Source organism: Paramormyrops kingsleyae, chromosome 23 (genome assembly GCF_048594095.1).
Source record: "Paramormyrops kingsleyae isolate MSU_618 chromosome 23, PKINGS_0.4, whole genome shotgun sequence".
Classification (NCBI taxonomy): domain Eukaryota; kingdom Metazoa; phylum Chordata; class Actinopteri; order Osteoglossiformes; family Mormyridae; genus Paramormyrops; species Paramormyrops kingsleyae.
This window is the reverse complement of record NC_132819.1, coordinates 19,794,401-19,814,958: the sequence shown is the minus strand read 5'-3', so window position 1 is coordinate 19,814,958 and position 20,558 is coordinate 19,794,401. Positions and strand designations below refer to the sequence as shown.

Here is a 20,558-nt window from a genome sequence, read left to right as displayed (position 1 = left end):
CATACCGACCTGGGTGCCTATTTTACTCATTTCAATTACAGGTATCCCTGTTTAATGTCCGCATTACGTTCTGTAAAACAGGACATTAAATGATTTGGACATTGATCGAATATTACCATAGTCACTCTGAAAGTTTAGACTACTCTGCCCTGCCATAGCGGAAGATGCATTTAATTTCTGAACTAAGTAGTTTAAATACTTTGCAGATAGTGCTGTATTTTAAACGTTATTATGGATTATTAAAGCACAATATATTGTACACTACTGTACAATAATTCTTCTTATCTTTTTATTTTTTATAAAACACATACTTTTATACTGTGCATAGTAATCAAACACGTCTCTACCTATAGCCTTTGTAATATTTCTAAAGGTTTGAAATTGGTCTGCCCAAGCATCAGCCCTCACCTGCACCCCGCTGCAATTCCTTCACACCCCACCAGGGGGGTGTGTCACACAGTTTGAATACCTCTGCATTACGTGAATAGGAGTAATAGACAGCATCTACCTTTTATTTAGAAGCATCTTGGAGTATATCAAAGTACTAACAAATAAATAAATCTATCTTAAGTGCATTTAGAGATATCAAGGAAATGCCTTTAAATGGCTGGAATAATGAAGTATAGCTATAACCATAATGTAATAGATGTGTTACACTCAGAAAAACAGGGAACGCTGAACTTCAGTTCCTTTAGGAGTCTGAAGCAGCGACGTTTGCAATGCGTGATTCATTTTGTCTGTCAGCTCTGCACCCGAAAACAGTGAGTTACATGCATAGATGTCTACAGCAGTGTTTCCAATCCGGTCCTCTGGGACCTACAGACAGTCCACATTTTTGCTCCCTCCCAGCTCCCAGCTCCCAGCTGTGGCCCCCCGAGGACTGCATTGGGAAACACTGATCTACAGACTAGAATGAAAGTGCTATGAAGACACAAAGAAAAATGACTCAAAACTTTGAGCTTACTGCTATTCCCAAAAAACAGGGAGTGTTGTCTTGCCTCTGTTTCTTGGGCTCAACAGACAGCTTCAAGGTTTTGATGGAATTCAAGGCTGCAGGCTCAACACAATGAGGAGCACTGCTGCCATCATAACCACTGCGCATGCAGAGACCACATGACCACTGGCTGTCAGGTCAGAGCTGCCCATTGATAATTACCTCCTACGTTGTACCCCAGGCAGGAGTTCTGGTCACAGTAACCAGGTGGGCCAGCCGGACCAGTGGGACCGGGGATGCCCGGTCGGCCAGGGGTTCCAGGGTTGCCAGGGCGACCAAGGGGACCCTGGCTGCCGGTGCGGCCCTCTCCGGTGGGCCCTGTGAGAGCAACCGGTACATTACTGCAGTCAGAGTCCCACACAGAGCATCATCACAGTCAGTATAAAGGCCAGCAGCCCCCCCCCCCACTGATATCCCCTCTTAACATGGGTTACAGCCTATCAGTGTTACCAGTATTCCATCATGGCTGAAAGACACAGAGCACCCACGATGAATATGTCATTTTTTGCATGGGTGTTATACTGCCCCCCAGTGGATCAGTGTCCTGTTTCTTGAAGTCTGAGGTGGGGTCATACCTGGAGGCCCTTGGGGGCCCCTGGGCCCCTGGATTCCCACCCCTGGACTCCCCCTTTCGCCTTTCTCTCCTGACAAACCTGGCAGGAGACACAAACGATGACAAGAAGAGAGTCATCCAGTGGCTGTTAAGAGGTCTTTAAACGCCATGGGACCCTTAAATCCCTATGGTTACCCTTGGTCTGGCACAGCTTTCTCTTTTTTTGTTGCCATTATGTCCATTGTCAGGGAGGTAATGGTTGAATCTGTGACTATAAATGATCATATTTAACTATATTTCTCTCTGTGGGCTCATAGTACAGCCTTTAGGGATTTGAAAATAGACAGATGAAATAATCAATGATCCCAATTAGCTAACAGAGTAGCTAATTAATACATGGTAATTGTACTGTAATGTAGCTGAGAAGCGGGCAAAGCTCCGCCTGGCTGTTCACTCGGTGCCCACCCCGAGACCCTCCGACCCTCACCACCTGCCGGTGTGGGCCAGGACAGCCCGCGGTGGCATACCTCTCTCTCCCGGCTGCCCGTTCTCCCCGTTGTTCCCTGGGAACCCGGGTCGGCCGGGGGGGCCCTGCTCTCCTTGGGGCCCCGGGGAGCCCTGGCGCCCTGGCTCCCCCGGGGGCCCCGGGATGGTGCGCACGGAGACGGGTTGGCTGGGGATGTGGTTCAGGAGGGAGTTGTACCGGCTCATGTGACCTGGTCCAGAAATGGTCAGATAATTACGGATCTCCATCTTATGCTGGTTTAACTACCATGAAAAGGTCAACATCTCACACCCTGTTCCCCCTCCCCTCCCCCCAGCTTGCTCTCTGAATCTCAGCCTTTCTGTGGTCAAACCGTGTCCTTAGCATGTGCAAGTGGTGAAACATTGGTGAAAGTGGTGTCATACATGCCAGTTGCATGCACACACACACATGCATACGTGCACGGCTGAATGCATGTGAACTTCAAGCCGATGGCCATTAATGACCTCTAAACCCCAATGGCAAAAACTCACAAAAGATGAATGAAAAGTGATTTAATTTTTAGGGTAGGTGATGCACAGACGTCCCCCCCGGGAAGGCGAGACGTGCCAGCACATGTACACAGGAGCGGGACATACTCTGAATGAGCTGCTCGCACACCTGCCGGGCGATGGCCTGCACGGCTGCCTGTGACTGCGCATCTCCCTGCAACAAAGAGCATGCACGACAGCCTGAAGCAAGAGGGTTAGGCCGTCCCCCATGGGAGGAAGTAATCAACCGCTCCCCGGGGAAGGGGAAGGGGGTAACCAAATATAGTAACTAATTATTATCTACTCTCCAGGTAAGCCATGATGCCGGCTCCTTGCTCGCTAATTAGCACGGCCCCCTGGGGGGACTGCACAGCCACAAGGGGGCGCTCTCTTCAGCAGCACAGGTCCCGAGTCGATGGCCGCACACACCGGGCCTCTGTGCCAAGAGTTCGCAGATCCAGGCAGCCACAGATGTGGGCAACAAGGCCAAAAGGTAATGAAAAGCATGGCTGGGCCAGACTTACCCGTTCACCCTTCTCTCCCCGGACTCCAGGAGAGCCCTGCAGTCGATAACAAGCACAGTCATTGCACAAGAATAAGACAGATAAAGGGCACTAAAAAGCCTGACTGTGTTCTATTCTGCTCACACCTGCAATTTTTCTTATTAAAAATGACACCAGAGGTCAATAGGGTCTAATCCGTCCTGTCCTAGCCGAGCAGCTTGTAGTGAAAGTTTAGCCAGTGACTCACAGGTAGTCCCTGATCTCCCAGAGGTCCAGGAGGTCCGTTTGATCCAGGCTGTCCAGGACCTCCAGGTGGTCCCTGTTATTTTGGAGCAATGACAGGTTAGATGGGTCACCAACACCCGGTCAGTGCCATGCCCCCCACACCTGCAGGATGACGCCATGATATTCCTGCCCTTGGCTGCAGTAGCACAAGGGGATTTTAGCATGTCTGTTGTCAGTAAAGGGATGAAGCCAGACCCACAATGGGCCTGAGTCCTGAAGAATGTGCAATGTGTCAGTGCAATGTGAGTCAGTGCAATGAGAGTCAGTGCGATGCAAGTCAGTGCAATGTGAATTGGTGTATCATCAAAAGTGCTCCAGCCATCTTGGTTCCAAGAGCCATGTGTCACTCACAATGGTTCCTGTGGAGCCAGGGGGTCCGGGGGGACCATCTTTTCCAGGTAGTCCCTGTGGGGGGGGGGGGACAAAGCGTGAGCATGTACCAGAGGAACCACGGAATCAGGGCTACAGCAGACTGCTCTGAATCTCTGCCTCCGTTATTTTACAAGTCTGCTCTGCTCTATCTCCTGGAAATATAGTTTCGTGCACAGATTCAAAAGCAGAAGGTACAACTTTAAAAAAAGAGGCAGCCCCCCCCCCCCCTGGGGCTCAGGGGAGGTAAACCCGCCTGAGAAGTGAGTAAATTACATCAGCTGTTCAGAAGTCACTAATCTATGAAATCACCCATTTGCAGCAGTAAGGGCACTTGCCCGTGAGCTGTACAGTCAGAAACGGACTCACCCTTTGTCCCGCTGGTCCATCCCGCCCAGGTGAGCTTGGTGGTCCCGGTACCCCCTAAGAGATCACATGACCACAAAAACAAACTGCTTCAATAAACCAGCACTGATACTCAATGAGCCTTGACAGATAATAGTAGGGTTAATAACTAACATTATTTAACAAGCCCCAGAAATCTTTAAAATGAAGAAGGTTTCATTTTAAAGCTTTGTTTCCTATGATTAAAACTGCCTGTAAAAATGCACTTTGTAAATGCAGCTTGGAGAGCTTCATGGTTCTGAGGCGAGATGCAAATTCCCCTCAAAAGCGAGACATCAGAGGCAAATGCAGCACAGTTACTGCAGCCACATGTCCGGCAGCTTTGGACGGTGTTTAATCGCCATTTCCAGGGAAGAGGTGTCATTTTAAAAAACGTCTACCCAGGTAAGAGTCAGTTGTAGGTATAACTCATGTCAAGTGAAAATTATTATTAATCCTCCTAGACATAAACAGGCGACTTTTATCTCCAGAACCTGGCAGGATTTCTAGCTTTGATTACAGAGGCTAAGACACAAACAAGCACCTCATACAGAAGATGACGGAGAGCCTGGGGGGCGGACTTAAAAGGCCCTTTAATTACATACACACACACACACACACACACACACACACACTGCGCATTTACCAGGGATTCACACTCCCTAATTACAGAGTGATCACAGGTCAGGCATCAGGTACTTCAGTGGGAAACATTTCTCATTATATTTTTGATTACGCGCTCGAGCCTCCAGGGGGCAGACCGGAGCAGCCAGTAACAGAAGCTAATCAGCCTCCCTGGCTATGCTCCGTTCAGGGCCTGGCCAACAACCCGATCTGCTGTGGTTCTGTGGAGGAGTAGTAATTCGCGACTGGCTTACCTGTGGCCCCGGAGAACCGACATCTCCCCTCTCGCCCTTCTCCCCCGCAGCGCCCTGCAATGTGTCACAGGAAAAAAGTGTGATTTTCTCCTTACAGTCAGCCCCCGCCTGCCCCCCTCCCGGCCTCTCCATCAAGCATACTTACAGCAGACTGCTCGCTGGCTCCTCAGACATTCAATAAGGACCTCTTCACATGAGCTTACAAGAACTTACCTCTCCGGACCTGCTGACATCTTCAGTAACTATTCTGTATTCTCTGACTTATATAAAGCATATGTACAACCAATGGAAACCTTATTAAGTAACTGGACACTTTATAATCTAGCTAGTACACAGTAGAACTTACTTTATTAGGTACACCTAGCTAGTACTGGGTAGGACCCACTTTTATCTCCAGATCCATACAATGTTCTTTTTGCACTTGCTAGCTTTAACAAGGCTGGCCATTCTGCTCTGACTTCTCTCATTAATCAGGTGTTTTCATCCAAGGAGCTGCCCGATTGGATGTTATTCGTTCCTCACACCTTCCTCAGTAAATTCTAGACACCGTAGGATGAGAAAACCCCAGGAGGCTGGCAAAGGTGTGTGGTGGCTTAGATGCTGAAACCACCACATATGGCTCCATCAATCACATCAAGTTCAAAACAGTAACTGAATCTCTTCATCCTGTCTGTATGTATTCAGTTTAAGTGACATGGTTGATGACACATTGATATTAAAACTTCGCATCATGGGAAACCAGAAGTGTGGCAGGTAGCCACATCAGTCTTACCGGTGCCCCCTGGATAGACATGCCACTTGGGCCCTGGGGTCCCGGAAGTCCCTGAGGACCTGGTGGTCCAATGTCACCTACTAGACCCTGTGGACCCTGTGAGACAGAGGAACCCAAATCACAAGTCACCATTTCATAAGAATTGGCACATAATCAGCACAGGCTGGATTCAGAAAAGCCGCTACTTATCTCAGACACAGACCTGGTCTGAGACTTACACATTTAGCCTGCTGTTTGGGATTGTTTCCCTGATTTTCTTACGCAGAACCTACTTACCACCAGCCCTGGTTCCCCTCGGTCTCCTCTAGCACCTCTGGCCCCTGGACCTCCCTACATTTAGAGACAACCCTTCTCAGAGACGCCTCCTCCATTCCATCAAATGACAGCAGCTTTCCACATATTTATTTATGTTGATGCTGATATCTGACGGATTCATCTCACATGAATTAGGTTGTTCTAGAATCTGGCCTGAGATGAAACCAAACCTAATCCAACCCTTCAAGTGCCCAGCCCGGCTATGTACTCATGATAAACAGTAATGATCTACACCAGTGTTTACCAGCCCGGTCCTTGGCTACCCACAGTCCATGTTTTTGTGCCCTCCCAGCTCCCTGCCAGACAGGTCACATTTTTGCTTCCTACCAAGAGCTGGGAGGGAGCAGAAATGTGGACTGTCTGCGGGTCCCCCAGACCCCGATTGAGAAACACTGATCTACTCAACACAATGAGCCCAAGTAAGTAACTGGCTAATGAAAATAAGGGAAAGTGGGGGTTCTTACCGGGGGTCCTGCGGGTCCTGCGGGACCTTTACTGTCCTGGGAACATGTGCAGGCGTGAGGCAGGGCTGGACACTGTTCCTCATCTCTCTGGGACACACGACACAGCGAACCATGAAGCTGCACATTTTTGCACATGCATGCAAATACACACATACTTCCCAGTTCAGAAGCATCAGTTTGGAAAAACAAACCCAGGGCAGAAACTGTGCATAACCATCATTCTCAAACATTATTTCTGCACACTGCCTTAAGATGTGGTCTGTACTGTCTCAGGGAATAATTTGGTGTGTCACAGTCTGGTCATAGTGAGACAGACTGGCTTTTCCCAGATGCCAGCGGAAGCTGGGCCATGTGTCTAGGCTCTGCCCCCAGCCTTTATCACCCAACTGTCACACGCAGACCTGTGCAACAAAACAGGCTGGCCCAGTCTCTGGAAGGACAAACCCTGTCCCTTCCAAATAGTTATGGCTGACAATGTAATAACGGCCCATACAGTGTTTGACCCCCACAACCCCAAAAGCCAGGGATGGGAACAAATCATTCCTTGGTGGTCAAGTCATAAGTCAAAACATCACAGTCCAAGTCAAGTCCAAGTCAAGTCCAAGTCTTTCTATTATTTTTGCAGTCAAGTCACAAGTCATCAAATTTGTGATTCGAGTCCAAGTCTAGTTGTGAGTCATGTAACTTGAGTCCCTAAGTATGTCAGTTTATTTTACCTTTAGTAATTAAAACTTGCTCCAGCAAATACACACCACAGTACGTTGTGGAATTTACATTTTATGTAGGCAGAGATATGTTGAAAAGAGAGTGTTCACTCACAATTGTCCTCACACAGTTTTTACATCCATGTATATGCAGAGAGTGATGCATCTGTCAGACTATCCCAGGAGACCTTGCATTCGGGCAATTGGAAATGCAGACAGCAGAGAATTAATATATAGTGAAATTATAGAATTAACGTTATGGTATCCAGAGGGGGACTATATCTTCATGTCTTCTCGAGTCATAGGGTCCAAGTTGGGTCCAAGTCTTGAGTCACTGCCCTCAAGTCCAAGTTGAGTCCAAACCATTCCATCAGTTTTGCTGAGTCAAGTCACAAGCCATCAAATTTGTGACTGAAGTCCGAGTCCAGTCGCAAGTCAGTGACTCGGGTCCCCACCTCCCCCTAAAGCACCCAGGAGCTACACTAGTACTTACGAGACCTGGAAGCTCACAGCACTGGTCCCTGCTAGCCCACGAAGAACTGCAGATGATGTCGAACATTTGGAGCTGAAACTGAGGACGAATGCCACACCAGGCATTAATATAGCTAACGTGCAGGAAAGTTGCATGCTTGAATCCTTTAGTGAGTTGATGATGTTTGTGAGGAATACCCATGGGACCATCAGAGATGGGTGTGTGGGAACTTACGGGTGCCGAGTTGTCTCTGCTACCCCGGGACCGGACCATCCTGCCCAGCACCTCCACCCCATCCGTGCTGATGTTTCCTGCTGCGCTGATGGACTTCTCTCCCACCAGCTTACAGTCGACGAACGCTTTGGCGGTGACCTTGCTGACGGCCACGTGGAGCTGAGGATGATGAGAAACAAGGGTCTCCACTGAACAGGTGAGATCGGCCAGCCCACAGGCAATACATATGAGGAAAAGCAAAACCAGCTTCACATGTTGTGTGTAAATGATCCCCGATGTAAGCAAGGCCTTGTAAAGATGATGAGGATCCTCAGTGATCACGTGGCAAGGAGATGTCCAAATGGGTCAGAACTGCATCAGTGTAATTAATGTGCCAACATGACGAATTAGCCAATTTCATTAAATGCTGCAGAAAATATCACACTGCCCCCTTGTGAGGCATTAAGTAAGTTCAACAGGTGATCTGATTTTTAAAATTGTTTTGGTTCCTATGAGCCCAGAGTTGAAGAGGCCTTCATCAGCAGAATATCTCACGCCGATCCATAATAAAATCCTCACAAACTTGGCAGTGCTGATGCAGGTCAGGGAAATGTCACAAAGGTAGCAACAGGCTGATTTATACTTCTGGGTTGAGTCTATGCAGAGCTTACGTCATGGCCTACTCAAGTGGCCTATCTCCCTGGGAGCATTTATAATTGTGTGCTGGTGTATCTGTGTTGCTCTGCATTTACTCTGCCACAATACTAGTTGGCTGAGCGTGAGAGGTTTAAGTTTTGCTAAAACATTTTTAATATGTCATATAAAACAGAACTTACCAATCATTGCAATTTTGATGATTGTACCTTTTCAAGATTATCTAGTAAATCGGTTTTAAGTTTACTGCCGCTGCTTTCGCATGAGCTCTGCATGCACATAATCATTCTCATCCTTGCTGTTTAAGTCACTCATAGACAGTAAGACATTTGTGATAAATTTATTTTCCTTTTTTTGCTTTATAAACGAATAAATCACATCATGATATCTGAAATTTTTGTGCAGCCCTAGCGTGAATGGCTGCAACCATGGCAAAAACAGAACTTGTCCCACACTGAAACCTCCCCCAATTGGAAACAAATAACACCAAAACATTTGCGTTGGAGGAAGTACGATGCTGCCAAGCAGATCAGTCACAATTGCGGTCTGCGTCATTGTAACATTGTAACGCAACATGTAGTTACGTTTCTGGGGAGGTGCATGTCTAGCTATGGCATAGATTCTATGGTAATGAGCCTTAACATGTGAAATACGTGCTTTACGTTACCCTCCTAGTTTGTCTGGGTTATAAATATAATTTGCCGGATGTTTTTGGTACATTCGAAACTCTATATGAAACTCTATATCTTTATGAAACAGACCAAAATGAGTTTTTTTTTAAACCAATGCATTCGTTAAAAACTCAGCAGGCTCAAGAGGCGCAATAACGAATGTCAGAATCATAGCGGCTGTTTGGAAAGATGAGAAGTTAAACAACGACGACAGGCCGCTCTGATGGGAGCACTAGCCTACTTTCACACACCTTCGGTACGTCCCTGTCTACAGCCGGGCATCTTTATTAGGTGAAGTAACTCACTGGAGGGTTTCAAGAGTCAGTTCAGAGTAATTTATCAACTTCTAGGCTAATAGGTGGGACAGCGATACACAGACAGCAGCCTAAGGATCTGATTGTGTCATTAACGGAGTGTTAGGGGTTGTGTGAAGGAAAGGATGGAAGGAATCATGGCCAAGTGAAGAGACCATCTCACTGCCTCCAGCTAGCATAATGCAACACCATCAAAGAGCTACATCGTAAAATGGGCCAAGCCCTTTAAGAGCTACACCGTGAATGAGCCACACCACAAAAAAGCCACACAGTGAAAGAGAAACACTGTGAAAGAGGAATTCTGTGAAAGATACACCCTCAAAGAGCTACATCCTGAAAGATCCATAGCATGGGAGAGCAACACCATGTAAGGGATACACCATCATTGAGCCACAATGGGAAAGAGCCACACTGTGAATGCAACACACCGTGAAAGAGGTGCATTGTGAAAATCACCTACATAGCACTGACCTTGTGAAAGCTGCCATGGAAGATCTTTCTGATCTCTGGACCCTCAAATGTCACAGTCTGAAAGTCTCCTTTATAGTCATAGTTGAAAAACGTGAGGGTTTTCCCACCATCTGCATGTATAGAGCCATTGAGACACTTTTAAATAACATGGGACATGATGATGATGATGATCATCATCATCTTATTTCAATAACAAACTTCCTGTAATTTTGGTTATTGGTTTTTTACATGTACAATTCCAGTCAGAGGTTTTTGCACACACCTAGAATTTAACTGTCATTACCACACAACATGACAATAGAATGTCAGACATGCATTGTACATACAATGTTGTAACGGAAACTTGTTTTATTTGATATATTTTCATTCACAGTTGTTCACTCAACTTTCCAGTGCTTAACATGAAAAAAAAGTTTATGAAATAAATGGAAAAGTGGTAAAAAACTGTGGTGTACATAAGATTATTTTTCTTTAGAAACTACTTAACACCTACTATAAATGTACGGCCATGGATGGCAAAATCAAATAACATGTATGTTATCCTCAACCGAGCATTAACCTGGCAAGGAAGCCAAAGCTGCACAACACTGTCATCACACTCTAAACAAGCAGGTTGTCTACTCACTGTCCAGTATGACCCCAACCAGAGGCTCATTGGCCTGGTTGAGGATCTCCCACAATGCAAAGGGCTCCTGGGGAGTGTCGGACAACAGGCGGAACAGTACTGTGATGGTGTAATCGGAGGGCAAGCCTTCAGGGTGAAGAAACCTGAAGCATGGAAAAACCTTGTCAGTTTCTGGAGTTATGATACACCTTTTATACAGCACCCCCAGGCGGCAGTGAGAATCACGTCAGTCTCGTCTCCCTGAAAGGGCATATTTGTCACTATCTCACTGGTACTGCACTTTGGTTGTGTTCCGGTCGCCAATTTCTTGGTTGAAATATATTATAGCCCTCTGAGAAACTCATTACTTCCTTCATCGCATTGGCTTCTCCATGTCACACCTTGTTGGTTGGCTGATGAGGGCGTCTTTGTGCAGCCGATAGCATGGGAAGCTGTTGAAGGTTCCAGGCTCCATGGAAACTCCTTCGACACTCGCGTACTGGTTCTCTGTCAGTCCAAACATGCCCATCATCTGGAAGCCTGAGGACAAAAGGAGAGCCTGAGCGGATCAGGGATGGCTGCAAAAGGTTTAGACTTACCAGAACCGGGACACAGTGGAAGCAGCTGGATGCACTGTTGTTATGAAATGGGTTGCAGGCCCAAACATGGACACCACTGTTCCCATGACCTGCATAACTATGGTTTTAAAGTAGTTTAAAAAACTGTAAGATATAAATTCCAAGTCCATTAAAGCAGATTTCTAGGTATGTTCTTCATGCCAGGGTCTCCACCAGCTCACATCTTACCTGCCATGGTGCCGCCTTTCATCCGTACAGATGGACAAGCTGAAAGGACAGTGGGTGCAGGTCAGAATACTCCAAGAGGCCTCGTCCTAATTCACCAGGATTATTCCAAAGGTTACGTGCTTTCCTAGCATTCCGCCCAGCTCCCTAAGCCTAACCCTAATCCTAACCCTAACCCTAATCCCAACCCAACGCACACTACTTACTGGCTGAGGCAGCTTCACACACAAACGTCACCAGCTTTTCCTCAATCTTCTTGAAGGCATCCAGGTCGTCCACAAAGAAGACATGTCGTTCACTGGGCTTGCTGGCAATGCTCACCAGCTCCCCGTAGTCGGCATCCGCGAAGCCGATGGCGAAAACGACGTAGCCTGCAGGGAGGCGCGAAGATGAAGGGTGGACTAGCGTCTGACATGCCAGAGTGATGCCCCTTCCCAACTACGCACCCTCCATCTGCATCTCCTTGGACACCATGCTGACATCATCTTGGGAGCGGCCGTCGGTAAGCACCACCAGCACTTTGGGGATCCCCCTCCTCATTCCCCCCTCGGGGGTGAAGATGGAGTCCTTCACATGCTTTATGGCCCGACCTGAACCAGAAGCAAGCTGAGGGTCATCCTTAAGTCCACAAGCGCACTATTTCTAACAAGGAACCTAGTCCGATATGACCTTGAGTTCAGCCTGTAAATATCTGTGACACACACAGCATAGAAGAACCTGGTGTGTAAGTAGGGTGCAAAACCCCAGCCCTAAGCTCACTGTGGACCATCATCAGCAATATAGCAAAGGTGTTCAGATGCTCCTCCTACCTGTCTTGGTATTTCCTCCCTTGTATGAGATGCTCTGAATGGCAGCCAACAATGTCTCCTTGTTATCATAGGCATCGAGCTTGAATTCTGTCCTGGCGTCGTCACTGAACTGAGCGATGGCCACCTGTCAGGAAGCAGCAAAGCTCATTGCCCTCTGAGGTTCTCGTCTGAAGGGTCTGCGGCACAGCACTGTCTCTGGGGCCCCACCTGTCTGAACCTGCCCAGCTCTCCTCTACTCAGTCGGACAGACCCTGTGATGAAAGCTTACACCTCACCTGAGTGCCGTCGGGGCCGATCTTGTCCAGGGCGCCGGTCGTGCTGTACAGGAAGCGGATGATTTTCTGGAAGTTGTCATCCCCGATGCTCCAGGAGCCATCCACTAAGAAGACCAGGTCAGCCTTGGCTGCTTTGCAGACTGAGAGCAGAGAAAGAGCAGAGGGTCAGTGGGCTGGAAGGAACAGGCTCTGTCAGGGGAAAGATCTGTATCAGGGAAACCAAGCGACATTTTACAGGAGGTGACTTTCCAGCCCAGCTAGGAGAAGCTTTCATTGTTAAGCTTTTTCTTACAGTTTGCAGACTTTGAAAAACATATTTTTGTTATTCTAAGGAAAAAGTAGATCAGGTACATTTCACTACTTCATAGTTATTATGCAGGATAGCGCACTGATCCCCTTCTTACCGGGATTTTAATCAGCTATATTCAGGCATTCTGCCAATTTATTTAGCAGAGTTTATAGATATATAAAGTGTTAACCTCTACTTGCTAAAACAAATGCCCTACAGACAGAGCGCACTGAGTCAGTGCTCACCTTCTTTAGCAGGAGGGATTGTGGGAAGGGGCGTGGTCGTCGGGGCCGCGGTAGTCGGCTGGGGGGGGACAGGCACTGAGAAGTGACACAACACATTTCAGTCAGCACATCAGGACCACAATGCACCACGACTGCAACGGATATCACTATTTATAATTCAGTCCCATTTCAGAAGGGAAGAACATTAATGCCAATAAGATGAGGCCTCTTTGTAGCTCTAGGCTAAATGACCTTTCATACTTACTTACATTCAAACGTGGGGTAACCGAAACATTAGCGCTGAGCTAAGCTGCCTTTCTGGAAGCTCACTGCGGCGTAACTCTTCGATGCCAGCTTTAGCCCTGAGCTAAGCTGGATCTATTCTAGAGGCTTGGCGCTAGCATTAGCCATGAGCTAATCTGGCTCTCCTCTAGAGGCTCGGTACTAGCATTAGCCATGAGCTAATCTGGCTCTCCTCCGGAGGCTTGGTGCTAGCCATAGCCCCAGGCTGATTGCGTACGTGCTTAAGACGAGAATACACTGCTTCTGGGTCAGTCTTAACTCAACTCTAAAAATAGTCCTGGCTTGAGGTGCTTTTGAATTCTGCTGGAAACACCCATCAGCCATTGCTGCCTGGGAGATTGCACAGTCATCCATAAAGGCTTTAGGTTTAATGTGAGTCCATACAAAATGATAAATGTAAGTTTATCCTGCTTCATTATGAAAATTAATGTGAGGTGACCCTAGATATACAGCCACAACTCCCCTCCAACCCCTAATTTATTTCAGCACATTTTATCAGGAGTTAAATACTCCTATTTCGACCAGCAGACTGTCGCACTGTCACAAAAATGAGTGAGGGGGTGTTTCCTCCTTCCTTTGAGCGCCACCTACAGGTCCTGTCGATGAGGGTGACGGCCGGCCCCTCCAGGTCTGGGAGCTGGGAGTAGATGCTGATCTTATACTGGGTGTCTGGGTGTAGGTTGTGGAAGCAGTGCCTGGTCGCCCCCCCAGACAGACTCACTTCCTGCTTCTGTCCGTCTGAAATAATCAGAGATGCCCACAGTGAGCACGGATCACCAAAACATCAGTCTGCACGGCATCACTCTTCCCGCAATACGAACCATCTTTACGATCCAGCGTGTTACATCACTGCATACCGCTCTGAGTTCGCTTTTGCATTTAAATATGAATTACAGACCAAATCACTTACAGGTTTGGTCAGAATCCAGAACCTCAAAGAAGACTCTAGTTTTTTTCCCCTTAATCATCCTTGAACAGGCAAAATAAAGCATAATTACAGTAACGCTGACAGTAAATATATCCTGCACCATTAAGTCTATCATTTTCATTTTTTTCCCCTATTGCAAACCTTTAAAGCATTGTCAAGGCTCCACATGCTCTTATCTTTTAAACCGCTTATGGAAAAAAAACACAGAAACACAAAAACACAGTCTCACAAACTCGTGCACAGAGACGGAAATGAAACAAAGTTTTGGGAGTGAATAAATACAGACGGGGACGGGGGGAGTCACTGAGGTGATGGCGGAGTGGAGGGAGCCTGGGCTTAGAAGCCACATGCTGGTGAATTCTCCTGCTCACTACTGACGGAAAAGCGGACAGGATTGCGAAAAGTTTTTGCCGATTCCGTCGACACGGAGGGCCTCATGGTCCACGGAGGGCCCCAGAGTTCACGGAGGGCCCCAGGGTTCACGGACGGCCCCAGAGTTCACGGACGACCCCAGAGTTCACGGAGGGCCCCAGGGTTCCCGGAGGGCCCCAGGGTTCACGGAGAGCCTCAGGGTTCACGGATGGCCCCAGAGTTCACGGAGGGCCCCAAGGTTCACGGAGAGCCTCAGGGTTCACGGACGGCCCCAGAGTTCACGGAGGGCCCCAGGATTCACGGAGGGCCCCAGGGTTCACGGAGGGCCCCAAGGTTCACACATCCTGCCATATTGACATTTTGTGGGCAACAGAAACAAAGGCTATAATACAGAAATCAATCCAACTCCTTTCTACACCTGAGGGCCAAACACCCACATGCAGCAGCTACACAGGGCGTCTGAACAAAGTGACCATTTAGATGACTTTAAAAAGCATCAAATTATCTGGATCTACAGACATACAGACCTTTGCAAACAGAAGTAGCCCATATAAATAGGTTTGGTGTGTGGTTCGGTGAGTCAGGACACTAGCTGTGATCGGAAGGTTTTTGGTTCAAATCCCAGCATTTTTACCATTGGGCCCCTGAGCAAGGCCCTAAACCCCCAACTGCTCCATTGGCTGACCCTACTTTCTCAGTTGTATGTTGCTTTTGATAAAAGTGTCTGCTAAATGTAACATGTAAATAAATTTTTAAAAAAGACTCCGCATGGGGTAAAAACCTGCACCCTTCTGGTGAGACCTGAAGAGTCACCACTTTTGCCCAGGGGCATATCCAGCTAACAGTCACGTGGACACCGAGAGACGGCAAAAGACTCACTCAGCAGGGACTCGATGACGACGCGGTAGCGGCTGGCGTGGCGATGGGGCTGCCACTGCGCACATGTGCTCTTCATCCGAACCTGGTAGGTGTTCAGGTTGGTCACACCCAGGAACACTGGAGAGGAAGCGATGGTAACAATTTTATGGTAAGTATTCCCCAAAAAGCCTAAAAAAAAGCAGTTATAAAACCAAGTGCGCAGTTACAATAAATTGAGAAAAAAAATAACCAAATCCAAAGCAGCATGGTGGTGCAGTGGTTAGCATTGTTGCCTCATACATCTGGGACCTGGGTTTGAGTCTCTACTGTGGCTCCATGTGTGTGGAGTTTGTATGTTCTCCCCATGTTGTTGTGGGATTTTCTCTAGGTACTCTACTTGAACCCCCCCCCCATCTGAAACCATACTGATGTTAATTGGAGTTCCCATGGGTGTGTGTGCTCTGTGATGGGTTAGGGCCCCATCCTGTTCCGGGTTCCCTGCCTTCTGTTTACAGGCTTTGGAACCCCTGACCCTGAATAGAACGAACAGTTTCAGAAGATACTGTAGATGGATGGATCATGAAATCCCATGTGGCTAAATATGTACCAGGCATAATATTATTGTTATTTGTAGTATGCTGTTGATAACAAAGTCAAATTATATTATTATTATTATTAAATAGAGACAGAAAACTGGAGAAGAGATGGAATGGAGGTCAATTTACAAAATGTGCAACGTGATTACCACACAGGCCCATGGTGTTCTGGCTGTGGGAACCGGTGTGGTCATATGACTCGTGGCCCCTCCCTCCCAGACCTTGCACCTTAAATCCCAGAGAACAGTACTGCCTAAACTCCAGATGCTCCTTGGCAGTGGAGACCTAGCTGTAAACGTCAAACATCTGGTTCTAGCTGGGTTACACAAGCTGGCCCCACACATACAGAGGCTTCTGACTCATGCTAACAATAATAACACAGGAGCTGATCCATTGTGAAACCCCACACTAGACTACACTAGTACTCTGGTCTGCTGGGATTAGACCATCTGGAAACTGGGGGGAAAAAAAAGGTAAAAAAAAATCGAGATACCTGTCAGTCACTGCCTGGTTTAAACCAAGGGAACCTTAAATAACCATTAGGAAGTATGCAGATGGTGACTGACAGTGTAAGATAAGCCCGCCCACCATGCAATACACAGTCTCATCTCTACCATCCCATCATAACTGTCCCCTGTCTTCCTGACCTGTCTACCCCCTATAATGTTTGTGTATGTATGGTCGGGTTGATGGCCTGCTTTTCGTTGGTACTTGTGACTAGTGACATGGTGAATTGCAACAGCAATAAAGGAATCAATCAATCAATCAATCAATCAATCAATTATCAATAAATTTCCCTGGATTGTCCCTTAACTGTTTTGATTAAACTTTAAAATGACCATTTCTTAGTTACCTATTTATGCAGCTGAATATTTCACTAGTGCAATTCCTGGCTTCAACATCAGGGGTAATTGTGAGTCTTAAAAAGACAGCCTTTGAAGTCTCTGAGGTTATGAGTCTTTGTTATGAAGCAGTACACTCCCTGAATTGATTTTGGCTGTCAATGCTGTCAATAAACACCGCATTACATTAATGGAGACTTACGCCTAGGTATTGTGCAAGCTGATGCTGGCATTAACGGTTTACATTGTCTGTTTTCTCGAAAAACATTGCAATCGTGAATAAAATGTTTCCCCAAGACTGAATGTTTGACTCGGAATAGAGGATGTGTGTGTGTGAGTGATAGGTTTAAGTCTCGTGTTTTGGAGACTGTTGTTCCCGCAGTCTGTAAAAGCAGGCGCTATGCTTGGTGTGGGCCAGAGCGATGACTCTGACTTACACGTCTTGGCCTTTCCAGCCAGGGCGTCGCTGGAGCCTGTGGTGTAGGTGGAGATGACCTTCACACTGTACTCCGTCCCACTCAGCAGGTTCAGGATCAGCATGTTGTTCACATCCTCCCCCACAAATGTCTCCAGGGCTCGTCCTGGAGCTGTGGGGATGGTCTGTCAGGACACTGGCCTGGCCACAGAAGTTCCTGACCATCAGTGTGGACAGCCTGCCCTCTCCACCCCAACACCAACCCAGTCAAAGCTTTGAAAGTCATCACACTGCCCATCCAACAGCATTACCATGTGACCAGGACTAATCAGACCTTTTGGGTGATGCTGAAACCTTGCTGATAAGAACTAGATAGCTCTAAATGATCGGGGATTTGACAAAGTTACACCAGAGCCGCCTTGAGTCGGTGCCTACTGGAAATGGGCTGGTAGACCACCCTGTAGCCCATGGTCGGTGATGGAGGTGTGTCCCAGCTGATGCGGAAGCGGTTGTACCACTCCTCCGAGACCCTCAGGTTCTTGGGTGCCATGAGCGGTACTGTAGAGAAGTACATGGTCTCAGATACCCAGTGACATTGGACAGGTCACAGAGGCCTGAAATTAGTCATGAAAATAACTGACCCCTCACCCAATCTGAAATCAAGGATCCAAGATCAAGGATTTTAATTTGTTATTGTGCCAGTAACAACATAAGGCTGCTAGTAAATTTCATGGTACTTGTGTAACCCATTTCACAATAACAAAAATCCTTGATCCTTGATGTCGACAAGATCGGGTGACATCACGTGACAACGTCGAGGACGCACTTACAGGTCCGGCCCACGCGGGACACACTGATCCCATCAGTACTGGCGTAGACTGGGGTCACGCTCACTTTGTATTCAGTGTCGGAGAGCAGAGGCTGCAGCAGGACACTGTTCTGTCGGCCGGGGACCATGAGCTGGACAACAACAGCACACCGGCGAGACAGAAGATGTGAACACAGGGACCCGTACCTAGAGGGTGCTCATCACACTGTTTGTCAGCTTGTCATAGGATGCACAGAGCAGAATTCAAACTGAGTCTACATACCTAAGCCAAGTTTGGCTGTTATTCGTTCACCACTTAATATAAATAGAGTTGCTTACAGTTCCAGAGCACGTGAGAAGAATCAGAGAAGCATGAAGGAGATACATTAAAAGCAGAGGTGGGTAATTCAGGTCCAGAGAGTAAAAATCTGGACCAAGATTTGGGCGCTAACCCATCACAGGGCACACTCACACACATCTATGGGCTATATGGTAACTCCAACTAAAATCTTGGTCCGGATTACTTTCTAGACCTGAACTATCCATCCCTCATTAAGATGATATCAGAAAACAGCACGCCGCATCCGAGCTGCTCCTGGCGCTCAAATCAAAGCTGGCCACCTGAGGAAACCTCGGGGATTATCTCGTTACCATGGCACGGTTTCCATGGTATCACTGTGGCAGTAATAAACCCCATGAAAACATTTTGCCTAAAGAGAGCTGAAAGCGACACAGCAATGGGGACTGGTGTAAACATTCTTAAGTGTTCAGGTTCACCACAACCTCGACCTGGATAGGTGGTTAAAAGGTGGATGGATGGATTAGCCAATGGGAGTGAGCAATTCGGTCAGGCGGTAATGGCATATTAGCATTCGTACCACTTCCTCAGCTCGGTCGCCTCTGGCACTGACATAGGTCACACGGTACTGTCGCACGTTGGGGTCTTGGAGCTCCCAGGACACCTGCAAGCTGAAGGTGGTCTCCTCATCCAGGCGAAGGTTTCTCACGCCCTGTCGTACCACTGAGGGGAAGCACATACGTGTCCCGGTACTCAAACACAGAACACACAGTCTCAGACGACTTTTCCAAGGTGACTTCATCAACTTTTAATGTTGGATTCATGCTGAGTCCCTCAGACACGACACACCTTGTTTCCAGGACAGAACCTCACAAACTACAACATCAATCAGTGTAAGATGATAACCAGAGCAAATCCTAACAGGCTTTACTATGCCACTACCAACCCAGGGCCCAGCTGTCATCCACACTGATGGAATGAGTTGCTGAACCACATCCAGTCATCAGATTCATTCCCCACCTTCAAGAAATGCATGAAGACCCATCTGTTCCAGGAATACCTCTACCAGCCCGATGCCATTCCATGCTTGCGGAATATTCTGAATGTTGCACTTTCTGCATATTCGAGCAGTTGTCTTATTTGGTTATTACTGTTCTGTAGCTCTTGCTTCCATACTACTTACACTTGTACCTTGGCGTTTACTGGAAGCTCAACCTAGCTGCACTCATGCCTTGACAGCACTTATGTTGGGAGTGTTTGTCGCACTTGTATGCCGTTTTAAATAAAAGCATGCGCTACATAAAATAAATGTAAACGTACCTGATGTCGTCGTTGCAATAGTTGTCGTTCTTGCCACTGAAATAAAAAAATGGACAGTTATTCATGGCAAGTATAGGTTTTGCTTTATAGCACCTTTCAGAATGATACAGCAGGTTATAAGGTGAAAGATTAAACACTAGAAATAACACAGTAGGATTCAAATTATGTTATCAAATTAGTGTTAGAATACAGGAAAAGCTCTTACATGTCGTGGTCAGGGTAGTGACTGGTGTACTCTCTGTCCCATCTAGGAAGATGGCTGACAGGGAGACCACGTACTCTGTGACTGGCCGTAAATTGGTCAACACGGCTGTCATTCCATTCACAATCCTCTCCTGCACGGAGATGAGCATTAGTGCAAGTTACACCCAGCAGATTCAATCTGTAGCCTCCTTTGCGTGATGGTAGCATGTCGCTTAGCACTATGGGCGGGTGTCCTGTTGTCCCGTCAAGAAGGTAAGCTAGCTGTTCAGGCGTATGGTGCAACCACATGGTCACAGCTTTACGTCTTTAAAACCTGAGGCTTCTGGGGCTCAGCAGGTCAATCAGAGACCGCAAACGACAATGCTGACCTCCTTCAGCGATTCATCATGGGGCCACCAAGACAGCTTGTATAGCAGAACATCTGAAGCAGTGGCCTTCCAGCTGACCCGGAAGCTGTCTGTCGTCACATCGCTGGTCCGGAGGCCGCTCGGGGCGGGAACGGGCCCTGGGTCAGACACGGAAATCTAAGCTGAAATAGCACGCAGGAAACAAGGCATGTGGCATAATGGCCAGAGTCAGA

The 20,558-nt window shown here is 47.4% G+C and overlaps 1 protein-coding gene across 6 annotated transcripts in view; it reads right to left on the bottom strand.

Annotated features, from left to right (window-relative positions):
- The window catches only part of LOC111852289 (collagen alpha-1(XIV) chain-like), a 40,963-nt gene that overhangs the window by 2,216 nt on the left and 18,189 nt on the right, over positions 1–20,558 (bottom strand). For all 6 annotated transcript variants that reach the window (XM_023828041.2, XM_023828031.2, XM_023828069.2 and 3 more), the window contains 32 exons: positions 20,347–20,483; positions 19,980–20,109; positions 19,775–19,810; positions 19,035–19,177; positions 18,179–18,308; positions 17,784–17,906; positions 17,371–17,520; positions 15,517–15,633; positions 13,929–14,075; positions 13,056–13,130; positions 12,522–12,661; positions 12,247–12,370; positions 11,884–12,027; positions 11,644–11,808; positions 11,441–11,479; positions 11,036–11,174; positions 10,656–10,798; positions 10,031–10,140; positions 7,942–8,100; positions 7,729–7,806; positions 6,532–6,618; positions 6,029–6,082; positions 5,753–5,848; positions 4,981–5,034; positions 4,088–4,141; positions 3,701–3,754; positions 3,312–3,383; positions 3,086–3,121; positions 2,670–2,736; positions 2,075–2,263; positions 1,570–1,647; positions 1,157–1,312 (listed from right to left, as the gene is read on the bottom strand). In XM_023828041.2, coding sequence (XP_023683809.1) covers positions 1,157–1,312; positions 1,570–1,647; positions 2,075–2,263; positions 2,670–2,736; positions 3,086–3,121; positions 3,312–3,383; positions 3,701–3,754; positions 4,088–4,141; positions 4,981–5,034; positions 5,753–5,848; positions 6,029–6,082; positions 6,532–6,618; positions 7,729–7,806; positions 7,942–8,100; positions 10,031–10,140; positions 10,656–10,798; positions 11,036–11,174; positions 11,441–11,479; positions 11,644–11,808; positions 11,884–12,027; positions 12,247–12,370; positions 12,522–12,661; positions 13,056–13,130; positions 13,929–14,075; positions 15,517–15,633; positions 17,371–17,520; positions 17,784–17,906; positions 18,179–18,308; positions 19,035–19,177; positions 19,775–19,810; positions 19,980–20,109; positions 20,347–20,483 — 3,426 coding nt within the window. The remainder of the gene's footprint in view (positions 1–1,156; positions 1,313–1,569; positions 1,648–2,074; positions 2,264–2,669; positions 2,737–3,085; positions 3,122–3,311; positions 3,384–3,700; positions 3,755–4,087; positions 4,142–4,980; positions 5,035–5,752; positions 5,849–6,028; positions 6,083–6,531; positions 6,619–7,728; positions 7,807–7,941; positions 8,101–10,030; positions 10,141–10,655; positions 10,799–11,035; positions 11,175–11,440; positions 11,480–11,643; positions 11,809–11,883; positions 12,028–12,246; positions 12,371–12,521; positions 12,662–13,055; positions 13,131–13,928; positions 14,076–15,516; positions 15,634–17,370; positions 17,521–17,783; positions 17,907–18,178; positions 18,309–19,034; positions 19,178–19,774; positions 19,811–19,979; positions 20,110–20,346; positions 20,484–20,558) is intronic.